Source organism: Geotrypetes seraphini, chromosome 10 (genome assembly GCF_902459505.1).
Source record: "Geotrypetes seraphini chromosome 10, aGeoSer1.1, whole genome shotgun sequence".
Classification (NCBI taxonomy): domain Eukaryota; kingdom Metazoa; phylum Chordata; class Amphibia; order Gymnophiona; family Dermophiidae; genus Geotrypetes; species Geotrypetes seraphini.
The window spans coordinates 43,517,084-43,542,321 of record NC_047093.1 but is presented as its reverse complement, the minus strand read 5'-3'; the positions used below and the strand labels follow the sequence as shown (position 1 = coordinate 43,542,321).

Here is a 25,238-nt window from a genome sequence, read left to right as displayed (position 1 = left end):
GAGGGAGTAAGAGTTGATGGTGCCGCAGGGTCCCGCGGGGGGGGGGGGGGAGGAAGGAAGGAAGAAGAGGAACCGAAGCATGGCAATTGTGGGGAAGTGCAGAGCTGCAGGAGCTGTTATAGCCGCGGAGCTGTATCCATCAGTGGAGATGTCTAACCTCGGCCTGCCCCGGAACTCTTACTGCAGCAGCCGCCCGTCTAGGCAGGAACAGGAAGTCACTGTTGCAGTAAGAGTTCCGGGGCAGGCCGAGGTTAGACATCTCCACTGATGGATACAGCTCCGCGGCTATAACATTTAAAATAATAGCGATCCAAAGGGGGAGGGGAGAAGGTGCGAGGAAGTCTGGAGCTGCAGGGCCGACATTAGAGGGAGTAAGAGTTGATGGTGCCGCAGGGTCCCGCGGGGGGGGAGGAAGGAAGGAAGAAGAGGAACCGAAGCATGGCAATTGTGGGGAAGTGCAATCCCCCCAATGCGTCCCCTTACCTTACCTCCCCTTACCTTTGCGACGCGTGTGTGCGCTGTGAAGAGAAACTTGTGCGCTGCGATGTAATATTTTGTGCGCGAGCGCAGGCCAGCGCAGCTTAGCGGGAACACTGAATTTTCTTGACTATTATTCTGTAGCACCTGCTTGTCAGGCTTCTCTATACTGCCCTTCTTGTGGACTCAAGTCTGCAAATTCTAATGTCTTAGTGATCCCCACAGTTGTCTGCATATGATTTGATATTTCTCAAGATATAGCCTTCTGCCGTGTTGCTTCGTCTCTTTGGAACAATCTCCCTCCAACTGCCATTCAATATCTTCAAAACTGAAAATCAAAGTGGCATTGAAGCTCATTGCCAAACAGGCTTTTCAAGGGTTTCTTATCTTCCTTTCTCCACCACTTGCTCCCTGTCCTAGTATCCCATAGTTTATTATATCTATTATGAACAAGGAATACTTTTTCACCTGCCTCTTACTCCTCCCTTTTGTGTTTTCTTTGTATTGCCTTATTATTCCATTGATCTACTGTGCAATGTAAACCTACTTGATATCTATTTGACCATTTGATGGTATAACAAATGTTCAAATAAATAAATAAATAGATGAAACTAACCATTAAGCCACCAGAGTGACTATTTTGCTTTCAGTTATTTAATTCTCAGAGCTACCTCCAAATGCCACCAACATTAACCTTGTATATTGGGTTTAAAGTCCTCTCTAAGGTGATAGCGGGCTTCCAATTTAATCCTAGGCTGTAGGAGCAGATTTTGGACCCATGAAAGTCTGCCCAGCTTTTTGCTCTTTTGACCTCGATAGATCTGGAAACGTGATATCTAAAGTGCACCATTTCTACTTTTGTATCAGATTGCATCTCCTTTTGCTATGCCCAGGTAAAAATCAGAAAGGTATATTGAGGCCTGTCATATTAGGACTATGGTCACACTTGTAAGTTCCGCCTTTATTGAGGAGATGTTCAATCATTTAGAGTTCAACCACACACTCACATCCAGTTATTCTCTAGATCAGTGGCTCTCAAACTTGTCCTGGGAGACCCCTGGCCAGTTGGGTTTTGAGCAGGGGCGCCCACACTTTTTAGGCTTGCGAGCTACTTTTAAAATGACCAAGTCAAAATGATCTACCAACAATAAAATTTAAACAAACACAAAGCACACTATACGCAGAGAAAATGTTAATTATCATTTATATTCTGGGATTTTTTCAAAGAGGTCAAGGCAGATGACTCTATGCAATGTCACCTCAGTTACAACCATACAAAAATAGACAAATATACCCCCCTCCCTTTTTACTAAACCGCGATAGCAGTTTTTAGCGCAGGGAGCTACGCTAAATATCCTGCGCTGCTTTTGACGCTCATAGGCTTATTGCGCTAAAAACCACAATTTCGGTTTAGCAAAAGGGGGCCATGGTGCAAAATATAGACGGCAGATATAAATTCTCAAAACGGACACATTTTGATCACTAAATTGAAAATAAAATCATTTTTCCTATGTTTGTTGTCTGTTGATTTCATGAGTCTCTGGTTGCACTTTCTTCTTCTGACTGTGCATCCAATATTTCTTCCCTTCTTTCAGCCTACTGTATGCTTCCTCTCCTCCAGACCTCATTCCCTCTCCCAACTTTTTCTTCCTCTGTCCCTTCCCTCTCCCCTTTCTTTCTGTCTCCCTGCCCTCCCCCAAGCTACTGCCACTGCCATTGGGGAACAGGCCCTCAAGCCACTTCCGCCTCAAGCGCTCCCTACAGAAGCATCACGCTGACCAGCACCCTGCTCCCTGACATCAGAATTGACGTTGGGAGAGCGGAATGCTGGTCAGCGCAACACTTCTGCAGGGAGAGCTTGGGGCGGTGGTGGAGGACGTCAGGAAGAGGAAGGCTGATTGGTTCGGTAGATCGGTACAGCAACACGAGTCTATCACGGAGCCTGGGATGGGCTCTGTGATCGACTCACATTGCCTTCCCAATCTACCGGTCGATCGCAATCGATATATTGGGCACCCCTGGTTTTGAGGATATCCCTAGTGAATATGCATGAGACATATTTGCATACTTACCACTTACATTATATGCAAATCTCTCTCATGCATATTCACTAGGGATATCCTCAAAACCCGATGGGCTTCAAGATAAAGGAAACATTTCCTGTGTAACAGGTATTCTCTAAAGACTGTTGTTCATCAGTCACATAAAACCATCCTCCACTGCATTGGCTTGAACTGAGTGGGATTGCAGTAGTGCAGGAATATTTATCATGTAGAGTGAAAGGCTTTATCTTAACAGAATCCAGTGGATAGAGAGTGCATGCATGTGACCCACTTGTGTAATTGATGAGCCAGTCTTCTTCACAGGACACCTGTTAAAGGTTAGCAACTTCTTATTCAATGAAACTCTATTACGTATTTTCACTCATATACCGCGCACCCGTGTAAAACGCGCACACGGGTATAGCGTGCGGGAAACTAATTTATGTAAATAAATTTTTATATACCGCACACACCCGTATACCACACATGCCGCCCCGACTCTCCCGTCGTCGCCCGACTTTCCTTTCTCCCGCCCCGACTCTCCTCTGGCCACCCCGACTCTCCTTTCGGTCGTCCCGACTCTCCTCTCCCCCTTGAAGTCCTGTCCCACCCTGAAAGCCTGATGCCCCCCCCTGACGTCCAATTCACCCCGCAGGACCGCTCGCACCCCCACCCCGAAGGACCACTCGCACGCACTCGCACCCCCACCCCGAATGACCGCTCACACCCCCACAGCCTCCCGACTCCCTCCCCCCATCATGTAGAAGCTCCTACCGTTGTCCTGCTGCTTCCTCTTCCGGCGGTCCCGATCCTTCTATGAGCCCTGCGTCTGCGCTGCTTCCTCTTCCGGCGGTCCCGCCCTTTCTCTGACGTCAGAGAAAGGACGGGACCGCCGGAAGAGGAAGCAGCGCAGACGCAGGGCTCACAGAAGGGCCGGGACCGCCGGAAGAGGAAGCAGCAGGACAACGGTAGGAGCTTCTACATGATGGGGGGAGGGAGTTGGGAGGCTGTGGGGGTGTGAGCGGTCGTTCGGGGTGGGGGTGCGAGTGCGTGCGAGCGGTCCTTCGGGGTGGGGGTGCGAGCGGTCCTGCGGGGTGAATTGGACGTCGGGGGGGGGAACGATGTAAAAAAAATTTTATACAACGCGCAAGGTTATGCACGGTTTGTAAAATCGTGTATAACGCACGCGTCATATGCGTGAAAATACGGTACTTGTGCCTTGCTATGCTTTAACTTTTCTTTACAAGTCATCATTTTTCTGAATACCCACATTCTGAAGATAAAAAATGAAAGAAATTTAATTGCATTTTTATGCTTGCAAATTGAAAAGGTTTCTTTTTCAAGTGTGTTTTCAAACCAAAATCCTAACCTAAACTTTTCTTTTAATTTCTAGCCATCCATTTGCTTTGGAATTGTTGTCCCTATGTAAAGAAGAAATTAAAAAATCAAAAGATGTCAATAAGTTGCTTTCCAGTATCGCAGTGTAAGTTGGTAGAATGCAAACAAGTACTTCTTTATTTAATGATAAAAGGAATATTTGACAGACAGGGAGTCTGTTTTGCCTAATTCTCTATGCAGTTCTTCAGCAGACTGCTTCTTCAAAAACAGGCAACTTTAGATCTTAAATCACAGTACCAGTCTTTTACAATTTTTAACTTTTTGCAAGATCTTCAAAAATAGGAGCATTTCTTTCCTTTTGTTGTGCATTTATGTGGAAAGTTTCATCATTGCCTTTTATTGACCAGAACATCACAAATGGGTAAAAATTATAAATATGCTGGAGGAGAAGAATGGCTGAAAGTATCTATGCAGTTTTCCCTCTGAGATGTAAACGGTTTTGAAGGGCCTGGCATTAATGGTGAAATCATAGACCAAGTAGTTATGCATACATCATGTTACATTATATGAACATACAGAAGAATAACCCAATCTGCTTATAGAACTTATATTCTGTCACACTAACTGCTGCTGCTTTAAAAATCTGTCTTTATTTCTACATTGTTTGTGGCTTGGAAAACTCTTTACTATCTTTGGCACAGATTTCTACTACTTTCATTTTAAAAAAAATTGTATTATGCTTCAAATCTCTGCTTTCCTACGGTACCAAAAATATTTTTTTTCTTATGTCTTATGTGCGTTTCCATTTTTTAAAAAAGGAGATTGCCCCTGTTTTTTGAAATATCAATTAAAATGTGTAATGTGAAATTCTTCTGCAAGCAATTCGCCTGACTTTATGCTTTTTACTTTCTTTAGATTCTGTGGCATGATTCAGTTTAGCGGCAACATTAGAAATAAGGTCTTATTCCAGCTGTTCCTTCTTCTGTGCCACCAATATCCAATAGTAAGTTGTCATTTTCTTTCTAATTTAGAATGTTCTTTATTCATAATCATTAAGAACATAGGAAATTACATGCTGTGTCAGACCAAGGGTCCATCAAACCCAGCATTCTGTCTTTGACAGCAGCAAGTCTAAATCACTAAGAAGTACCTCGCAGATCCCAAAAGCTAGATCTGTTTCTAATAGTTTTCTCACAAGAATGAGTGGCAACTTTCTACATAGAAACATAGTAGATGACGGCAGATAAATACCCGAATGGTCCATCCAGTCTGCCCAACCCTACCCACTGTTTAAATTACTGAATTAATTTAAATCTTCCTTCTTCTTAGCTATTGCTGGGCCAGAACCTAAAGCTCTGCCCGGTACTAAGCTATGTTCCATCTATACTTCTCCCTCCATATTCACGGGGGTTAGGTGCAGAGTCGGACCGCGAAGTGTGAAAAACCGCAAATAACTTCTCGGCTGGCTCTGACCCACCCTGCCTCCCTCCCGCCTCCCCGTCCCCCCCCCCCCGGCATCCTGGACCTTACCTGGTGGTCTAGCGGGATTTCGGGGCAGGAGCGATCTTCCTACACTCCTGCCCCGTGCAGATCACTCATAGGAAATGGCTTCCATGAGCTCCCATAGTCTCTCGAGACTACGACATGAACTCCCCACAGCCATTTCCTATGAGTGATCTGCATGGGGCAGGAATGTAGGAAGATCACTCTTGCCCCAAAAACCTGCTAGACTACCAGGTAAGGCTTAAAAAAGGCAAAAAAAATTAAAATTTCCCCCCCCCCCCAAAATAAAATCGCAAATAACCGAATTCGTGGATGCTGAAACCGCGGATTTGGAGGGAAAAGTGTACTGAAGTCTTCAAGCTCACTCCAGCCCATCCAAACTATCCCAGCCATTGAAGCCCTTCCCAGCCCATCCTCAACCAAACGGCCATATACAGACATAGACCATGCAAGTCTGCCCAGTACTGGCCTTAATTTTTTCTGATTTGAGAATCGCTGCTTCCATGCTTTCTCCCACAAATTTGCTGCTTCCATGTTTCCCAATATGCACTGAGAGAAACGCTGCTTCTTTAGCACTCTCCAGACCAGTAGAGGTTAACTTTACGAATGGGTATATATCTAATCATGACCAGCAGGTGGAGACTGAAAACAAAACTTTGGGACAGTATATCCTAGCCCCTCCTCTCTATTTCCCTCAGTCTTCTTTCAGTCTCCAGCAGGTGTTGATGTGATCTGTACCCATCTCCCTTGGTAGGGCTGTTGGAATTTGTTTATGGGGTTTGTTGTCCCTGTTTTTGGCCGGACGGAGCTTGGGCGGACTCTGTTTGGGGGTTCGTCCGACCTCGGGGGTGTCAAACCCGGCGGGTCACGAGCGGGGTCCCTCCCCCCACTTCCTCCACCTCCCCACATTTTTTTAGAGGAGCCTCAGCAGTAAGCCTTGCCCCCTAAATCAAGCAAGGCATATTGCTTAGAGAGCCTGTGGAGTCTGTTCTGTAAAAAAAAAAAAAAAATCCTGAGGTAGTGCTGGTCTGGAGGGTTGTATCCCTTTAAGAAAACTGTATTTTACTGTATTTTTTCATGTAACCGGCACTTTTTTCTAGCTAGGTCGCGTATGGAGCAATTGTGCCCTTCTCCGGGGGAGTAGGACACAAATTTAGTCCAGCCGCGAGGCACTCGCGGCCGGCCTGAACTCGGCGGTTTGGGTCGGTGAGGTGGTGGAGCTCCGTCGGCAGCGGCTGCAGGCGCCCAGAGCTCCCCGCCGATGGTGCCTCGCGAGTCGGCAGGGAACGGTGGGGAAGCCCGGTCTTCTCCGTCCGCCCACGGAGGGAATCCCCGAGCCGCCGACGGTCGGGTTTTAGAGGATTCCCTCTCAGCTGATTTTTTGACAGCTGATGCCGGCTTGCCTGCTTTAGCGGCTGAGACTATTCAGGTTTCTCAGCCGCTTCAGGCTATGGAGGGAGCTTTTTTGGCGGGAAAACCGCCATCTTCTCTGTCTGGCCCCTCCATTTTGTCTTCCACCTCAGGTGACCTTCCCCCTGTTTTGACTATGCAGGGGCAAGGTTCTGCTGGGTCCCCTGCTGTGGCAGGGAGTCCCTTGGGACCCTCGGGGGGTTTTCCCCTGAATTTTTTCTTTTCTTTATGCAGAGCCTATTTTCAGGCGGCTGGGGGTCCCGGTTGCGCCCAGGGGGTTTCGGGGGGTGGGGTTTCCTCCGCGCTCCCTGCGGCTTTGCCTCTCTCGTCTGACGTGACGTCCCCTCCGCCGCCTCCCTTGTCCAAGCGTCCGCGGGTGTAGTGGGACGAGAATTTGTGGTCGGAGGAACGTGTCGGTCTGGAGGAGGACCTGGACCCTTCGGAGGAATTCCAGGACCCTCTGGAGGGGACGGAAGCTGGCGGCGGGTTGTCGGATTTCCCGTTCTCCAGTGACGAGGCGTCCGTTGTGCGCCTTTTTCAGAAAGATGAGATGCCTGACCTTATTCAGCAGGTTTCTTCGGTTTGGCGTTTTGAGGACGCGCCGCCGGGGACTCCGCGTGTGGGGGACCCCCTGTTACGGGGGATCCGTTCCGTTTCCCGCTCTTTTCCTATGCATCAGGATATTCGGGATATTATTCTGGAGCAGTGGAAAACGCCGGAGACGCCGTTTCGGCTGGCGCGCAGCATGGCTCGCCTGTATCCCATTCCTGAAGGGGATCGGGCTACGTTAGCTTCGCCAGTCGTGGATGCGGTGGTCTCGGCAATTTCCTAGCGGCATACCGTGCCTGTTGAGGGCGGTTCTGCCTTGCGGGACTCTGAGGAGCGCAAATTGGAGAACATCCTTAAGCAAAATTTTCAGGTCTCTGCCTTTGGGGTCCAGGCGGCTATTTGTGGGGGACTGGTCGCTCGCGCCGTGTTTCGGTGGGCGGAGCGGGTCTTGGATCGAGAGTCTGACGACTGGTCTCTGGTGGATCAGGAGGTAGCGAAGATTGAGATGGCGGCCTCATTCCTCTCAGATGCTCTCTATGACTTGGTGCGGATCTCGGCTAAGTCTATGGCTTTTGGCGTGGCCGCAAGGCGTGTGTTGTGGCTGCGCGCTTGGGCGGCGGATGCTGCGTCCTAAACTAAGCTTACTAAATTTCCCTTTCGGGGGTCGTTTTTATTTGGAGAGGACTTGGATAAGTTGATTCAGACTCTGTCGGACTCGAAAGTTCCCTGTCTGCCGGAGGACCGTGCCCGCCCGGCGTCTCGGGGGGGTGCGGCCCGGGGGCGTTTGCGGGAATTTCGCAAGTATCGCCCTGGGCGTGGGGGCTGCTTCTTTCCAGTCTCCGGGGTTTTCCCGGGGTCGGTTCTTCCAGCGCATGCAGCCTTTTCGGGGGGCCCGTCGGGGGGCAGGGAATCCCTCCGCCGGTTCCCCCGCTTCCCGTCCTGCGCAATGACTCCTTGCCGGCGCCCCCTTTGGTTCCGGTGGGGGGCCCGGCTGCGCAAATTTTTTCCCCAAATGGGCCGAGATCACGTCCGATCAGTGGGTCCTTGAGGTGGTGCGGGACGGTTACGCTCTGGAGTTCACCCGCTCTCTGCCGGACCTTTTTCTCGCTTCTCCATGTCAGACTCCATGGAAGACGCAGGCTTTTCGTCAGACCCTTTGTGGTGGCCATAAAGGAGGGGACCTTTCGGCCCATCCTGGATTTGAAAGGGATCAACAGAGCTCTCAAGATTCCGTCTTTCCGCATGGAAACGCTGCGGTCGGTCATTCTGGCGGTTCAGCCGGGGGAGTTTCTTACGTCTCTCGAGCTGACGGAGGCCTACTTGCAGGTTCCAATTCGGGCCTCTCATCAGCGCTTCCTTCGCTTTGCGATCTTGGGGCGGCACTTTCAGTTCTGTGCGCTTCCCTTTGGTCTGGCCACGGCTCCTCGGACGTTCACCAAGGTAATGGTGGTCGTCGCGGCAGCCTTGCGGTCGGTGGGCATCCTGGTTCACCCCTACCTGGACGACTGGTTGATTCGGGCAAAGTCGTTGCAGGAGAGCTCCCGGGTTACGGCTCGGGTGGTGGAGTTTCTCTGGTCGCTGGGCTGGGTGGTCAACCTTTCCAAGAGTCGGTTGGTCCCAGCTCAGCGTCTGGAGTGCCTTGGGGTTATGTTCGACACCTCCTTGGGGTAGGTCTTCCTTCCAGAGGCCCGGGTGAGCAAATTGCAATCTCAGATTCGCCTGCTTTTGGCGTCCCGGGGTCCTCGGGCGCAGGATTTCCTCCAAGTCCTGGGGTCAATGGCGGCGTCCCTGGACGTGGTGAGGTGGGCGCGGGCCCACATGCGTCCTCTTCAGTATGCTCTGCTCCGGAGGTGGTCTCCCCGGAGGCAAGATTTGGATGTTCCGGTTCCCCTGCGAGGCTTGGCGCGCTGCAGTCTGCGCTGGTGGCTCCGGACCCCTCACCTGGTTCAGGGGGTGGGTCTGGATCTCCCGCGGTGGACGGTGCTCCTTACGGATGCGAGTCTCCTCGGTTGGGGGGCTCAGTTTATGGGCCACTCAGCTCGGGGCACCTGGTCCGCGGAGGAGGCCTCCTGGTCGATCAACGTGTTGGAGACCAGAGCGGTCAGGCTGGCGCTGTTAGCTTTCCACTCCCTTTTGCTGGGCAAGTCGGTCAGAGTCCTGTCGGACAATGCCACGGCGGTGGCTTATGTCAATCGTCAGGGGGGCACCAAGAGCACTCCTGTGGCGCAGGAGGCGGCTCGGCTCATGGTTTGGGCGGAGTCCCCTCTGCTGGACCTCTCGGCCTCTCATATAGCCGGAGTAGAAAATGTTCAGGCAGACTTCCTCAGTCGGCACTTTCTAGATCCAGGAGAGTGGTGTCTCGGCGCCGAGGCGTTTCAGTTGATAGTGCAGGCTTGGGGGCAGCCCCTGATGGACCTGATGGCCACGGGTGGCAATGCCAAAGTGCCCCGCTTCTTCAGTCGTCGCGGGGACGGTCTGGCCGAGGGTCTGGATGCTCTGGTCCAGCAGTGGCCAACGGAGGGGCTGTTGTATGTGTTCCCTCCTTGGCCGCTGGTGGGCAGAGTACTTCTTCGCATTGTTCACCATCCGAGTTTGGTGGTGCTGGTGGCGCCGGATTGGCCTCGCCGTCCGTGGTATGCGGATCTGGTGAGGCACCGGGTGACGGATCCTCTTCCTCTGCCTCTCTCGGACGACCTTCTGATGCAGGGTCCCATTCCCATGTTCGACCCGTCTCCCTTCTGTCTTACGGCGTGGCTCTTGAAAGGGGTCGCCTTAGCAAGAAGGGATATTCAGACAAGGTGATCTCTACACTGTTGGGGTCCCGGAGGCTTTCTACCTCTCGGGCTTATGTGCGGGTTTGGCGTCTATTTGAGGAATGGTGTCGGGCGCGGGGAGTGACCTCTTTTCGCGCTTCTCTGCCTATCATTCTAGAGTTCTTGCAGGATGGCCTGGATAGAGGCCTGGCTTGGTCTTCTCTCCGGGTTCACCTTGCGGCCCTGTCGGCCTTTCGAGGGTTGGTGTCAGGTCAGCGTTTATCGGCTCTTCCTGATGTGATTCGATTTTTGCGGGCGGCCAAGTTGCTTAGGCCTCCCCTACGGCCCTCGGTTCCCTCTTGGGATCTTATTCTGGTTCTCTCTGTTTTGGTGCGTCCGCCTTTCGAGCCCTTGGACGACTGTTCTTTGAAGGACCTTACTTTGAAGGCGGTCTTTTTGGTGGCCATTACGTCTGCTAGGCGTGTTTCTGAGCTACAGGCTTTCTCTTGTAGGGCTCCCTTCTTGGAGTTTTCTAGGGAGCGGGTCGTCTTGCGGCCTGTTCCTTCCTTTCTGCCGAAGGTTGTTTCTCCTTTTCATGTCAATCAATCGGTGGTTCTCCCGGTCTTGGGTGGTCGGGAGGGCTCTTCTGAGCAACGGCAGCTGCGCAAGTTGGATGTCGGTCGGGTCCTTCGCTCTTATGTGCAGCGGACCCAGGAATTCCGGAAGTCCGATCATCTCTTTGTCCTCCTGGCTGGTCCTCGTCGGGGAGCTGGCGCTTCTAAGGCTACTATTGCGCGCTGGATCAAGGAGACGATTGCTTCCGCTTATCTTCTGAAACAGCAGCCTGTTCCGGAGTTTCTCAAGGCTCATTCCACTCGGGGTCAGGCGGCTTCTTGGGCTGAGTCGTCGCTCGTGCCTCCATTGGATATTTGTAAGGCTGCGGTTTGGTCCTCCTTGCATTCCTTTGTTCGTCATTATCGGGTTGATGTGCAGGCGCGTCGGGACGCGGTGTTCGGTGAGCGTGTACTGGTATCGGCCCTTCGGGGGTCCCGCCCGTGAGAGGGACTGCTTTGGTACGTCCCATTCGTAAAGTTAACCTCTACTGGTCTGGAGAGTGCTAAAGAAGGAGAAATTAGGTTCTTACCTGCTAATTTACTTTCTTTTAGCTTCTCCAGACCAGTAGAGGTCCCCACCCTGTCTGTTGTTGTTGGGGCTGTTGCGCGGGCAGTTTTTGGTTTTTGCTGCGGGTTCTAGTATTTTTCTAGGGCCGGGGAGAATTGAAGAACAGCGGCTGTGGCTCGGCTGGCTTAGCTGGCGAGCTGTGGGGACATTCTTCCTTCGGGAATTTCTCCTCTGCATTTTCCAACAGCATTTTTGGGTATGTTATTTGTTACTCCTTTCGGAGTATTGTGTTTTCTCTCTGTTTTTTGTCCAGTTCTTGGTTCTGCTTGGCTATTCGGCAGACTGAGGGAAATAGAGAGGAGGGGCTAGGATATACTGTCCCAAAGTTTTGTTTTCAGTCTCCACCTGCTGGTCATGATTAGATATATACCCATTCGTAAAGTTAACCTCTACTGGTCTGGAGAAGCTAAAAGAAAGTAAATTAGCAGGTAAGAACCTAATTTCTCCTTCCCAGCATCCCTAGAGAGAAAGGCTTCTTCCCAGCATGCATGAAATCACTGGTTGGCTGCCCTGAAATCGCTGGTTGCCTCTCCTTCAGGAACAGATCAGATCAGGTCTCCTACCAAGGCTACAAAGCACAAGAGTTCAAGTGGTTCCGATAGTGCTCCCAAAAGGGGGGAAAAAAGTGAAAACCTTACAAGAAAAGGTAGAATTTCTGGATATGCTTCAGAGACTAAAGTCATCCTCCACTGTTGCTCGACATTATGGCATAAATGAGTCAACTGTTAGGTACATTAAAAAAAGAGAAAAACAAATCCATGAAGCTGTTGCAGCAGCGGCACCAGCAGCTGCGAAGACATTACATGTTGTGCAAGATGCCAATCTCTCTCGTACAGAAGCTGCAACATTTATGTGAGTGCAGGATTGCTACAAAAAGAGAATCCCGGTAGACTCTGTGATGATAAGAGCAAAGGCTAAGTCTTTATATGAAAACGTGAAGAACAGAGAAGGTGAAATGTTGCAATCCACCGACTTTCTGGCCAGTAAAGAGTGGTTTGATAAATTCCATCACAGGTATGGCCTGCAAAATGTGAGAATGACAGGAGAAAAAGCATCTGCCAACCAAGAGGCAGCTAGAGAGTTCCCTTCTACCTTTAAGGCAATTATTGAAGAGAAGGGATATGAACCTGAGCAGGCATTCAATGCCGATGAAACTGCTTTCTTTTGGAAGAAAATGCCACAGAGGACTTTCATTAGCAAAGAGGATAAGTGAGCACTGGGTTTCAAGGCTGCAAGGAACAGATTAACCATGCTCCTTTGTGCAAATGCAGTAGGCCATATGATAAAGCCAACCCTGATTTATAAAGCCGCAAACCCCCGAGCCTTGAAGGGAAAAGATAAGTTCCAGCTGCCTGTTACTGGATGAGCAACAAGAAGGCTTGGACAACCAGAGCTCTGTTGCTAGAATGGTTTCATCATTGTTTTGTGCCAGAAGTAAGAAAATACCTGACCAATAAAGGAATTGAATTTAAGATTCTGTTGGCAGCTTATTTCAAAACCCGCGAATAACAGTTGAAAAGTTATTCGCAGTTTCAATAGTAAAAACGATGGCGCTTTCCCAAAACCTCAAATAATATATAAAAAAGTTATTCCCGGTTTTTCCATATTCGCGCCTATTGGCCGCCCGCATTAACCGCGAAAACGGAGGGAGAAGTGTAAACAATTGTTGACAAATATCAGTATATATAGGTGAAACATGAAAGCATTCCAATGACAATCTCACAGGAAGAGGGAGGGGTGAGCAAGGGCTGGGTGGGTGACAGAGAGATAGGAAAGTGACAAAGCAGTTTAATTTCATGGTTTGTAATGCAAAAGAAAACCAAGGTCTTTGTTAAGCCTTGAATGATGGGTGTCAAAATATTTTGGTCATTTTGATTTCAAAGGTCTTACATTCCTGGATTGTCTTAAAATTTCCTTTTAGTATTTAGGATAATCTTAGTAGAAGTAGTATTAATGGCTATCCTTTATGCATAAACAATCACTCTCCTAATCTGCAAAAATGTATACATCTAAATTTAAATTACTTCACTTGTGTAACAAAGTACAGCAAATTTCAATGAAGCTGAAGATGTTTGTTATAACGGGCACTGCAGATCATCTAGACCAGGGGTGCTCACATTTTTTGGGCTTGCGAGCTACTTTTAAAATGACCAAGTCAAAATGATCTACCAACAATAAAAAAATTTTTAAAAACACAAAGCACACTGTACACAGAGAAAATGTTAATTATCATTTATATTCCGGGGTTTTTTCAAAGAGGTCAAGGCAGATGACTCTATGCATTGTCACCTCAGTAACAACCATATAAAAATAGACAAATATACCCCCCTCCCTTTTTACTAAACCACGATAGCAGTTTTTAGCGCTGGGAGCTGCGCTGAATGCCCCTGCACTTCTATCGATGCTCATAGGCTCCCTGCGCTAAAAAACGCTATTGCGATTTAATAAAAGGGGACCATAGTGCAAAATATAGACAGCAGATATAAATTCTCAAAACGGACACATTTTGATCACTAAATTGAAAATAAAATAATTTTTTCTACCTTTGTTTGGTGATTTAATGAATCTCTGGTTGCGCTTTCTTCTGACTGTGCATCCAATATTTCTTCCCTTCTTTCAGCCTGTATGCTTCCTTTCCTCCAGACCTCATTCCCTCCCTAAACTTTTTTTCCTCCCTTCCCTTTCTTTCTCTCTCTCTTCATGCCTCCTTTCCTTCCTACTCAATCCCATGGCCTGGCATCTCTCTCCTTTCCTTCTATCTCTTCCTCCCCTGCCATGCTCTGGCATCTCCTCTCCTTCCTTTCTCTCTGGTCTGGCATATGTCTCCTTAATTTCCCTTCCCTCCCCCCATGCTCTGGCATCTTTCTGCTCTCCTTCTCTTCTGAATGGGGTGAAAGAAACCTCATTGGCAGAAAAAACCTCCTCAAAAAGACTTAACCTATAACCTTGTGCAATGCAATTGATTTTGCTGCTCTTAGTCTTGTCTACCAAATCCTGAAGTACACTGCATTTTAGAAATAGTTCTGCTTTCAGTTGTACTCTTGGATTTCAGTATTAGTTGGCAGAGATTTATTGAAGGGTGAATATGACTGACCTACAGTTCTTCTAAAGTTGGGGATGTATGTATTTTTAATACTTAGTTCTCCTTAAGAAAGATGATTTTACTAAAAATTAAATGCTGATGTTTATTTATTTATTTGATTTTTTTAGCCCGTCCTCCCAAAAGAGCCCAGAACGGGTTACAATGAATATATTAGTGCATTAAAATTATAAGTAAGATAGGTACTTAGAAATTCCCTTACTGTCCCGAAGGCTCACAATCTAACTAAAGTACCAGGAAAAATGACAATTAGAAGAGTAATAAAGAAAGAAAATAGAGATAGAGGAGAAAAATAAGAAAATAAACATACTAATAAGATTACAATGATCTAAAGGAATTTGAAAGGTTAAAAAGAGGGGAGATAAGAATAGATGCAGAGGGAGAACCGTTGAAGCAATAGAATTCTGTGGAAATTTAAATGAAGTATAAAGTATATTAGTCCTGTTTGATTAGATTGTAAGAGCAGGGATTGTCTCTCACATTTTAATGTACAGTGCTGTGTATGTCTAGCAGTTCTATAGAAATGATTAGTAGTAGTAGAAGCAGCAGAGGAGCAGGAGAGACACAGGCTGGAGAAGAGCTTGCTGCGGTGGAACAAGAGCCCTTTGCCACTGTCCTTCACCCGGGACAGACTGGATTATATTCTGGGGGCATTGGAGCCCGGAGCTGCTGGAGTTTTTTTGGGGGGTGATATTCCATATGTGACCAATCGCATGCAGATCAGCACACAACCTTGCCCAACTGGCAACACTGTTTGGTCAGTGAAAGTGCGAGTGGCCTAGTGATTAGAGCAGCTGCCTCGGCACCCTGAGGTGGTCAGCTCAATTCCCACTGCAGCTGCTTGTGACTCTGGGCAAGTTACTTAACACTTCATTGCTTCAGGTACAAAATAAGTGCCTTTCTAAAATATGTAAACTGCTTTGATTGTAACCACACAGAAAAAGTGGTATACAAATCCCATCTCCTTTACCCTATGTTTAAACAATTGACTATGACATTTTGACATAGAGGAACTGGTTAATGTTTGAAACTACAAATAAACAAGTGGTTTATGCTTAATTTCAGGAATTATTTGTGTTTGTCATATTTTCTTTTAAAATATCTTACTTATTAATCAGAATTACAATTTTTAATCGTACTGCAGCCCTAGTTAAATTATATAAAACTGGTCAATATTCTTAATGAAGAAGGGTAAATAGTGGGGTTCCCCAGGGGTTAGTACTGGGTCTGCTGCATTTGAACATATTTATAAATGATTTAGAAATGGAAATAATGAGTAAGATAAAAAATTACATGAGGACCTCACAAGACTTGGAGACTGGTCATCCAAATTGTAGATTACAGGTAATGTGAGCTAGTGCAAAGTGATGCATTTAGGAAAGAGGAACCCAGACTACAGCTATAAAATGCAAGGTTCCAGGCGAGTCTCATTTGAAAAGAAGCTCCAGAATGAGAGGGCATAGGATGAAGTTAAAAGGGGAAAGGCTCAGGAATAATCTAAGAAAATATTTTTTTTTACAGAAGAGGCGGTAGATGCATGGAAATAGGCTTCCAGAAGAGATGGTAGAGACAGACTGTGTATGAATTCAAGAAAGTGTGGGATCTCTTAGGGAGAGGAGGAGATTGTGGATGGATCATTTGGCCTTTGTCTGCCATCATATTTCTCAGTTTTTATTATTGTTGAAAACATTTTGAAACCTTCTGCTCAGTATGCAGCAACGACTAAGAAAGCTAACAAAATGTTAGAAATGATTAGGAAAGGAATGGAGGACTAATCTGAAGATATCGTAAAGCCTTTGTACTGCTCAATGATGCAGCCGCACCTCAAATATTGTGTGGCATTCAGGTCACTGTATCTCAAAACAGATACAATGGAATTAGAAAAGGTACAGAGAAGGGCAACAAAAAAATGATAAAGGAGATGGGACAACTTCCCTATGAGGAAAGGCTAAAGAGGCCAGGGCTCGTCAAGAGTTACATAAGGACATAAGAATAGCCTTACTGGGTCAGACCAAAGGTCCATCAAGCCCAGTAGCCCATTTTCATGGTGGCCAATCCAGGTCACTAGTGCCTGGCCCAAACCCAAAGAGTAGCAAAATTCCATGCTATCGATCCAGGGCAAGCAGTGGCTTCCCCCATGTCTTTCTCAATAACAGACTATGGACTTTTCCTCTAGGAAATTATCCAAACCTTTCTTAAAACCAGCTACACTATCCGCTTTTACCACAATCTCTGAGTGAAAAAAAAATTCCTCCTATTGGTTTTAAAAATATTTCCCTATAACTTCGAGTGTCCCCTAGTCTTTGTAATTTTTGACAGAGTGAAAAATTGATCCACTTGTAGCCGTTCTACTCCACTCAGGATTTTGTAGACTTCAATCATACCTCCCCTCAACCGTCTCATTTCCAAGCTAAAGAACCCTAACCTTTTTAGTCTTTCCTTATAGGAGAGGAGTTCCATCCCTTTTATCATCTTGGTCGCTTTTCTTTAAACCTTTCTAGTGCCGCTATATCTTTCTTGAGATAAGGAGACCAGAACTGAACGCAATATTCCAGGTGAGGTCGCACCATGGAGCGATACAGAGGCATTATAACATTCTCAGTCTTGTTAACCATCCCTTTTTAAATAATTCCTAGCATCTTGTTTGCTTTATTGGCTGCTGCCACACATTGGGCGGAAGGTTTCATCGTATTGTCTACAATAACAACCAGATCCTTTTCTTGGGCGCTAACCTCCAAGGTAGACCCTAGCATCTGGTAACTGTGATTTGGGTTATTCTTCCCAATGTGCACACTTTGCATTTGTCCACATTAAATTTCATCTGCCACTTGGGTGCCCAGTCATCCAATTTCCTAAGATCTGCCTGCAATTTTTCACAATCTGCATGTGTTTTAACAACTTTGAACAGTTAAGACAGCTGAGGAGAGATATGATAGACATGTATAAAAAGCTCAGTGCAGTGGCATGGGTAGACATGAATCACTTCTTTACTCTTTTCAAAAACTCTAGGAATAGGGGGCATGCAATGAATCTACTAATTAGAAAATGTAAAACAAATCAGAGAGATTATTTCTTCACGCAACGTGTATACTCTAGAATTGAGTGCCAGAAAATGTGGTAAAAGCAGTTAGCAAGGTTTAAGAATGGTTTAGGACAATTCCCTAAAAGAAAAGTCCATAAGCTGTTTTTAAAGTAGAGTTTGGAAAATCCACTGCTTATTTCTAGAATAAGCAGCATAAAATCTGTTTTACTCTTTTGGATCTTGCCAGGTAATGTCAGCCTACTTATATCTCCTGGATGATTATTAAATAATGTTACTAGCAGAGCAGTGAGATCCTTCCCTGGATAATTAATATAAAATGTCTTCATATCAGTGTGTTAGTCATGCGATTCAGGAATGGTATGGAATAATTTTTACTGATAGGAATCTCTGTAGATATGTACTAGAACAGTTAGAAAGATATTTATTCAGCTGTCTGACAAGGAAAGAGAACAGGGCACGGGGGGGGGAGGGGGGGAGAAGAGGATAGTTAATCATAAGTAAATGTTGTTCCAGAAGTGTTGACTGCCCACCCAGTAGGAGATCATGAAGGTCATCTTCTGGCAGTCTTGTACAGTAACACTTAGTATTTGTGAAAACCAGTATAAACATAAAAAAAAAAAAAATCTCAATGAGATGGGATAAAGGTCGTTTTATGGTCATTTGATGTATCCTGCATACAGTGAGACTGTCTTGTTATAGATATGTGTGTGTGTTGGGTGGCTAAATCTGTGAGCCTCATAGTCACAGTGTGTTCTTTCAGTAAATTATTGTATGATAGGATACAAGTGACTCATGCGTTGCAAAATTTCAGTCCTCTTGCTTTTCCTATTCTAAGAGGCAAAAAGTTAACAAAACTTATTAAATTTACCTTTGCTTTCTAAGCAGCTAAACTCTGGAGAATTCTCTCAGTTCAGCTCAGTTCAAACCCAGAGTATTAGCTATTTAGAAAATTACTAAAAACATTTCTATTTCAACAGCTTATGGTGCTTTAATAGAATTGGTTAGATATGTCGTATCTTTGATATTTTAATTGTAATTTATGGAATTTTGTCCACTCCTCTCAAAAAAATAAAAGTAAAAATTATGATCCGTGTTGAACCTGGTTAGGTATATGCAAAATAGAAGAATAAAATAGTATGCTATTCTATGGTGTTAATATTGTGTTCTACAATAAAAATCTACTTAGAAAAAACGTCTCTTACTATCCATGTCGGGCAGCTGGACTTAAACAAAAACTTAGGGCTTCTTTTACTAAGGTGCACTAGGGCCTTAACGCGCGGAGTAGTACACGCTACATTGCTACGCGCGCTAGACCTTAACGCCAGGATTGAGCTGGCGTTAGTTCTAGAAGCATAGCACAGGTTTAGAGCTCGCTAAAATCCTGCGTGCACTAAAAACACTAGCGCAGCTTGGTAAAAGGAACCCTTAATTAAGTACATAAGTACATAAGTAGTCGCCTCCGCCTGGGCAGACCAGAGGTCCATCCTGCCCAGCGGTCCGCTCACGCGGCGGCCCATCAGGCATATTGCCTGAGCAGCAGTCCCTGACTAATTTTATGCCTACCTCTACACTTATCTCTAAACCTTCCACTGCTCTTATCTGTACCCCTCAATCCCTTTGTCCTCCAGGAACCTATCCAGGTCTTCCTTGAAACCCTGTACTGTGCTATTTCCTATCACGGCTTCCGGAAGGGTGTTCCATGTGTCCACCACCCTCTGTGTGAAAAAGAATTTCCTTGCGTTTGTTCTAAACCTGTCCCCCTTCAATTTCATCGAGTGACCCCTTGTTCTTGTGGTTTCTTTCAAATTGAAAAATCTGTCCATGTCAACCTTTTGGCTTCAAAGGTGCAAAAAGCTTCTTTAGGGGAAACATTTTGCAATCATAGGCCTGCTCCGGAAACAGACCAAAGGTAAAAAAAAAACAACTCACTACTGATAGAGGAGCAAAACTCTTTGGTAAAAAAAAAAAAATAAGGGCTTAAATAATGCTCTAATTTAGGGTGCTTGAGATGGACATTTCTGCAAGTACTGTGAGAAGTTAAGGACATGGATCAAAACACTTATCTCCAACGTGTCGTATAAATCTTTCATCTAGCGTAAGTGTGGACAATGAGCAGCTGAGTTGTGTTTGGGTATTCCCATTTGCACTAGAGTTCTTCATAGTTTATTGTGATCCACACAGTCAAAAGCTTTACTGTAGTCAATTAAACAAAGGTATAGGGGCTTTTGGTATTCTTTGCTCTTATCCAATATCCGTCTAACATTGACAATAATTTCTCTTGCATTTTTCCATTTGATCTTTAACAATTTCCAGTTTTCCTTGATTCATGCTTTGTATGTTCCATGTTCCTATGTTGAGAATATCTTTACGGCTTCTGATCTCCCTTTTCTGTCCAGCAACATCAGCATCAGGACTTCCTGGCAGCTTTGATCCATGAGCTTCATAAAAACTGGGCATACTCTGACAGATGGTCAGCTCTTTCCTAGTAGTATGATGAGTGCCTTCTGACTTAGAGGACTATCTTCCAGCACTATAAGTTGATTCTTTGTCTCATCATCAAGTTTTCTTGGCAGAATACAGAAGTAGATTGCTGGGCCTTCTGCGCAGTATAAATTTGATGTTGTCGCCGTTGTCGCATCAAGCGTGATCTTCCGCCTCCAACACTGCCCATCTCTGCTGAAACCTGTCAGCTTTCGGAGGCCCTACCGACAACATAGCTTTCGGCTTCTCAGATGTGCACTAGCCCCAGTGGCACATCAAGCCCATGTACCATGACTGGAGGCAGTTAATGTAACTGGTTTTTAAAAAGGTTTGGACAAGTTCCTGGAGGAAAAGTCCATAGTCTGCTGTTGAGACAGACATGGGGGAAACCACTGCTTGCTCTGGATTGGTGGCATGGAATGTTGCTACTATTTGGGTTTTTGCCAGGTAATTGTGACTTGGATTGGCCTTTGTGAAGACAGGATACTGGACTAGATGGACCATTGGTCTCACCCAGTAAGATTATTCTTATGTTCTTATCCTTTCCACTCCACTCAGTATTTTATAGACCTCTTATCATATCATTCCTGAGCCATAGCTGCTTTAGCCTTTCTTTATGGGAAAATCATCCCATCCCTTTTATCATTTTTGTCGCCCTTCTCTGTACCTTTTCTAATTACGCTATATTGCACACAGTATTTGAGGTGTGGCTGTACCATAGAGCAACATAAGGTAAAATTTTCATTTTTGTTTTCCATTCCTTTCCTGATAATTCCTAACATTCTATTTGTTTTCTTAGCCATCACCACACATTGAGCTGAGGGGTTCAATGTGTCCTTCTAGATCCTTTTCCTTGCTGATGACTTCTAATGTAGAACCCTGCATCATGTAGCTATAATTTGGGTTCCCTTTTCCCATATGTATCATTTTGCACTTGCTCACATTAAATATCATCTGCCAATTTTATGCCCAGTCTTCCTGTTTCACAAGGTCAACTTGCAATTTTTCACAATCCTCATGCGATTTAACAACTTTGTGTCATAAGCAAATTTAATTATCTCACTAGTTATTCATTTATAAATATGTTAAGAAGTGGTCCCAGCACATCCCTGTGGAACCCCACTTTTTAAAATCTTTCTTGGTGTATGATGTTGAAGATTTTTCAAGTAATGTTGTATTATAATTGTTTGATACTTAATGTGCACTTGATGTAAGTTATAAAATGAATAAAGAATTAAAAAAAAAAAAAAATACATGGAATATATCTAGTCTGGGCTTCCAGGATGGTATTTTTTAATAACATCTACGCCTGATGTAAATTTTTGACCTTTGCAGCTACTCATTTAAGTCTATCGATCATATTTGATCTATTGATCATATTTGTTTGACAAGATCTGGCTCTAGTGATCCATGGGCTAGATTCACTAAGCAAACCGATAGTGTACCGCTCGATTTGCGCTCACTTTCCGACTCCAGCTCAATTCACTAACCTTCCTCCAGACCCCATCCGCACTCGATCCGATCTGCGCATGCAAATGAGTAAAAAGGCATGTCAATTTCTTAACGCGTTGATTCATGAAACCATTTCGTCCAAACCGACTGGCCTTTTCTGTCCAAAAAGTTACAACTGCTGAGGACCAGTCATTTACATCCTCGCCGACTATTTCTGCCTAGCAACTGACGCGTGCATGTTAAGAACCCCATTAAAAATATATATCTACCCCTCCAAAAATCCAAAATATATCAAAACTTTAAATATATGTAAATGTTCATGTATGTAAATGTTCATTGGAAATATTTTTTTAAATTTTGGGGGGAATGCGCATAGCGAGCGCGGAAGTGAATCTCGGATTTGTAATGTGCATGGTGAGAAAATCGCAGATTAACCCTGTGCTCTCCTTGCGCATTTTACATTTCAAATATCAATGCCAAATTACAAAAAAAAATCCAAAATCAAATAAGACTTTTATGGGCCAGCTATTACTCCCCCCCTTCCTTCCAGCTGGATTGTCACATGCATGTGACATCAGGGTGTTGCTAATGGTTGCTATGGACTTCACGGCAGATAGAGCCACACAGCCTCCTGGGATTCGTAGGCTGTATATAACAGCGCGTGATCCCAGAATTCAAAGAATTCGAAGAATTCAACAGCTTGCTCACAAACCTCCGATGCTAAAAATTTTCAAAAAGCTACGGTCACAGCTTGTACAGCTTGCAACAGTACTTCAGAGAAATAACAGTTGGTAAGAAGACTTCCTTATATTGCCTTTTTTATGACAACGGTTTGCGGTAGATGCATTCGGAGCCTGCTAATGACGTCCGCGATTAAACCACGCCCCATTTCTACGCAGTGAAGTCCTAAAGAGCTAGCGCATGCATTATGAGCTTCAAAACCGACAAGGATACAGTGTTCACGTGCGTCAATCGATGTTTCAGCGCTAATAGCGGCGTGTTCACTATTGGATCATTTGTATGGACAAGCTTTACTGAATTGATCGCCTACAATGACTCGGAAACGAATAGGACACGAATTGGATAGATTTCGGGACTTTAGTGAATCCTGCCTTAGGTCCTGTACTCCACTGGATTTCAGAACATCACTATTATCTGTTTTAAAAGTGTTCCCATTAATTTACTTACCACAGAAGTCAGACTTACCAGCATGACCCAACTTTCAAACAAAATTAAGCTATAAAAATTTAATTAAACTAAATTAATTACCATATGTGTGTTGTTTTCTTGTGCTATATACAGAAATGCTTTGCTAATACTGGGATCAAAATTGTTTTTAGAACTTGTTGCTCGCGTTAAAAAAAATGTTGCATGCATCCATCCACTCCTTAGCGCAGTGGTTCTCAATCCTGTCCTGGAGGACCACCACACAGTTGAGTTATTGGGATAGCCTTAATGAATATGCATGAGAGATTTGCATGTAATGGAATTGACAGGCAACCAAATCTGTCCCATGCATGTTCATTAGGACTATCCTGAAAACCTGATTGGCTGGTGGTCCTTCAGGACAGGGTTGGGAGCCACTGCCTTAGAGGTAATATTAAGGGTAAGATTATATTTTAGCATTCTCATTGAAAAGTACTACTAATAGAATATTTGTGATGGAATTAAAAAAAGCATATGATAAACATAGAGGATCTCTAATTAGAATATGAATGGGCAAACTTTCACGGTCTGAATCCCGTAAAGAAGATGGTTTGGATAGGCTGGAGTGAGTTTCAACGGCAACTTCAGTAGTTGGAACCTAAGGACAGTACCGGGTAGACTTCTAAGGTCTATGGTCCAGAAATAACAAAGAAAAAAGACATTTTAATTTAATCATGAAATTATACTGTATGTGATTACAGGGCAGACTGGATGGACCATTCAGGTCTTTATCTGCTCTCATTTACTATGTTATATTTCAGATTTTTACTGCCTGACACCCAAATTATGTATATTACTTAAAAAGTGAAATATGAATGTATATGGTGTCCGGAGGAAAAAAACAGGATCCCTTACATAGTTTCAGAATTCTTTGCAGTTGTTTTAACATTTAGTATGAGCTTTGAAAATTCAGTAGTATAATGGAATTTTCTTGGTTAATTCACAATTAATGTTCAAAGTATCATTCTTCAACCTTGACATATTCACAAAGTCTTCAGTATCCACTGAGCTGTTGGCTTATAAATTCTGGGATTTCATTAGTTAAGAGCTCAACTGTTTTGCAAGCTCAATGTGCTGGCGCTTGATCCTTTAAAAAAAATACTCAGAAATGTTTCCCTGTTTCACAAGGTCCTCTTGCAATTTTTCACTATCCTCATCCTCATGGTTCTGCTGCAATAGGACGTTTTGAGATTATGTTGAAAAATATTGGGGGTCCCATTTTTTTCTGGCTACCATGTAGATGAAAACACTTTTTCTTCATTCAGTAATATATTGGCTTTGTATCTCTAGATAAGGAAGGCTGCTGCCACACAGGTGTATGAGATGCTGATAACCTATGACGATATGTTTGATCCTGATTCAGTGGACCAAGCCACAGCAATACTCAGTGACACATGCTGGTAAGTGCATGAACACTTTGCAGAGAATATTTTACTTCAAATGGTACTCGGATGGACAGTGTATTGAATTCTAACTAAACTTGAGACTCAACTATTATGTTGTAGAGCTACACTTGTACATGGATGAGGTTAGGAGAGATAGGCCACTGTAAATATAAAAAATAAATCCATGTTTTTCCAACAAATTAACTTATACTTTTCCTTGTAACTGGAACACTGCACTGATATTCAGATTTCTACCAGGCAATTGTATTCCTAAAGAGAAGGGGCATTCATAAATAACACATGAAGTAATCACATTCTCCTCGTTTTGGAGATCAGCAGCTCATCTAAGTTCTTCTTCCACCGAAAAGCTATAAACAGAAGATCGTGAAAAATTGGATGTAAAGGGAATACATTCCAATGAGCTTGTATAGACTGAATCACCCTATTAATATGAATGGAATATGGTAAAATGCAAACCAAATGCTCCAGTGAGTCATGAGGTTTATTATTTGAAGTAGCCATTCCTGATTCACACATTTAGCACATTTGTAAGCCTTTTGCCCTACCGTAAATAGGAATCCATGGTGGAAAAATCTTTCAAATCCATGGATGCTGCTTCAAAACCTAAAGGTAAAGTGCAGATCCTCTTCACTCACAAAAAAAACCGACTGGCTGACACTGGTAAACCAGCTTTAAGGCAGTGCCTAGGTTTTTCATAAAATTTGCCTTCCAGAAGAAGCAGGCAATTGTGATTGCTAAAGGAAAGAAAGAGCACATTTGCTTGTTAGGAGGGCAGTAAAGATGCATAGACTCTTTGAAAATATATCAACAACTTGAAGAGGCCTGCCTCTAATTGGAGGCTCTTCTCCCTGATGAACTAGAACAGTGTTTTTCAACCTTTTTACACCCGTGGACCGGCAGAAATAAAAGAATTATTTTGTGGACCGGCAAACTACTAGGACTACAATTTAAAAACCCCTTTTCCGCCCCCATCTCCGTGAGCTCGGTCACCTCAGTAACTATAGAAAAATAGACAAATATAGTGCAAAATATAGACAACAGATATAAATTCTCAAAACTGACACGTTTTGATCACTAAATTGAAAATAAAATCATTTTTCCTACCTTTGCTGTCTGGTGATTTCATGAGTCTCTGGTTGCGTTTCCTTCTGTCTGTATATCTTTTCTTTCATTTCTTTCTTTCTGCACTCAGGCCCAAGAATTGTCCCTTTGTATTCCCTCCCTCTTTCCTTCCTATGTTCATAGTGCCCCCGGTGCCTCCTTCCCATGTATTTAGTGCCCCCAGTGCCTCCTTCC

The 25,238-nt window shown here is 44.8% G+C and overlaps 1 protein-coding gene across 2 annotated transcripts in view; it reads left to right on the top strand.

The window, feature by feature from the left end:
- The window catches only part of TBCD (tubulin folding cofactor D), a 487,835-nt gene that overhangs the window by 441,931 nt on the left and 20,666 nt on the right, over positions 1-25,238 (top strand). For both annotated transcript variants that reach the window (XM_033961208.1, XM_033961209.1), the window contains 3 exons: positions 3,913-4,002; positions 4,773-4,860; positions 23,827-23,936. In XM_033961208.1, coding sequence (XP_033817099.1) covers positions 3,913-4,002; positions 4,773-4,860; positions 23,827-23,936 — 288 coding nt within the window. The remainder of the gene's footprint in view (positions 1-3,912; positions 4,003-4,772; positions 4,861-23,826; positions 23,937-25,238) is intronic.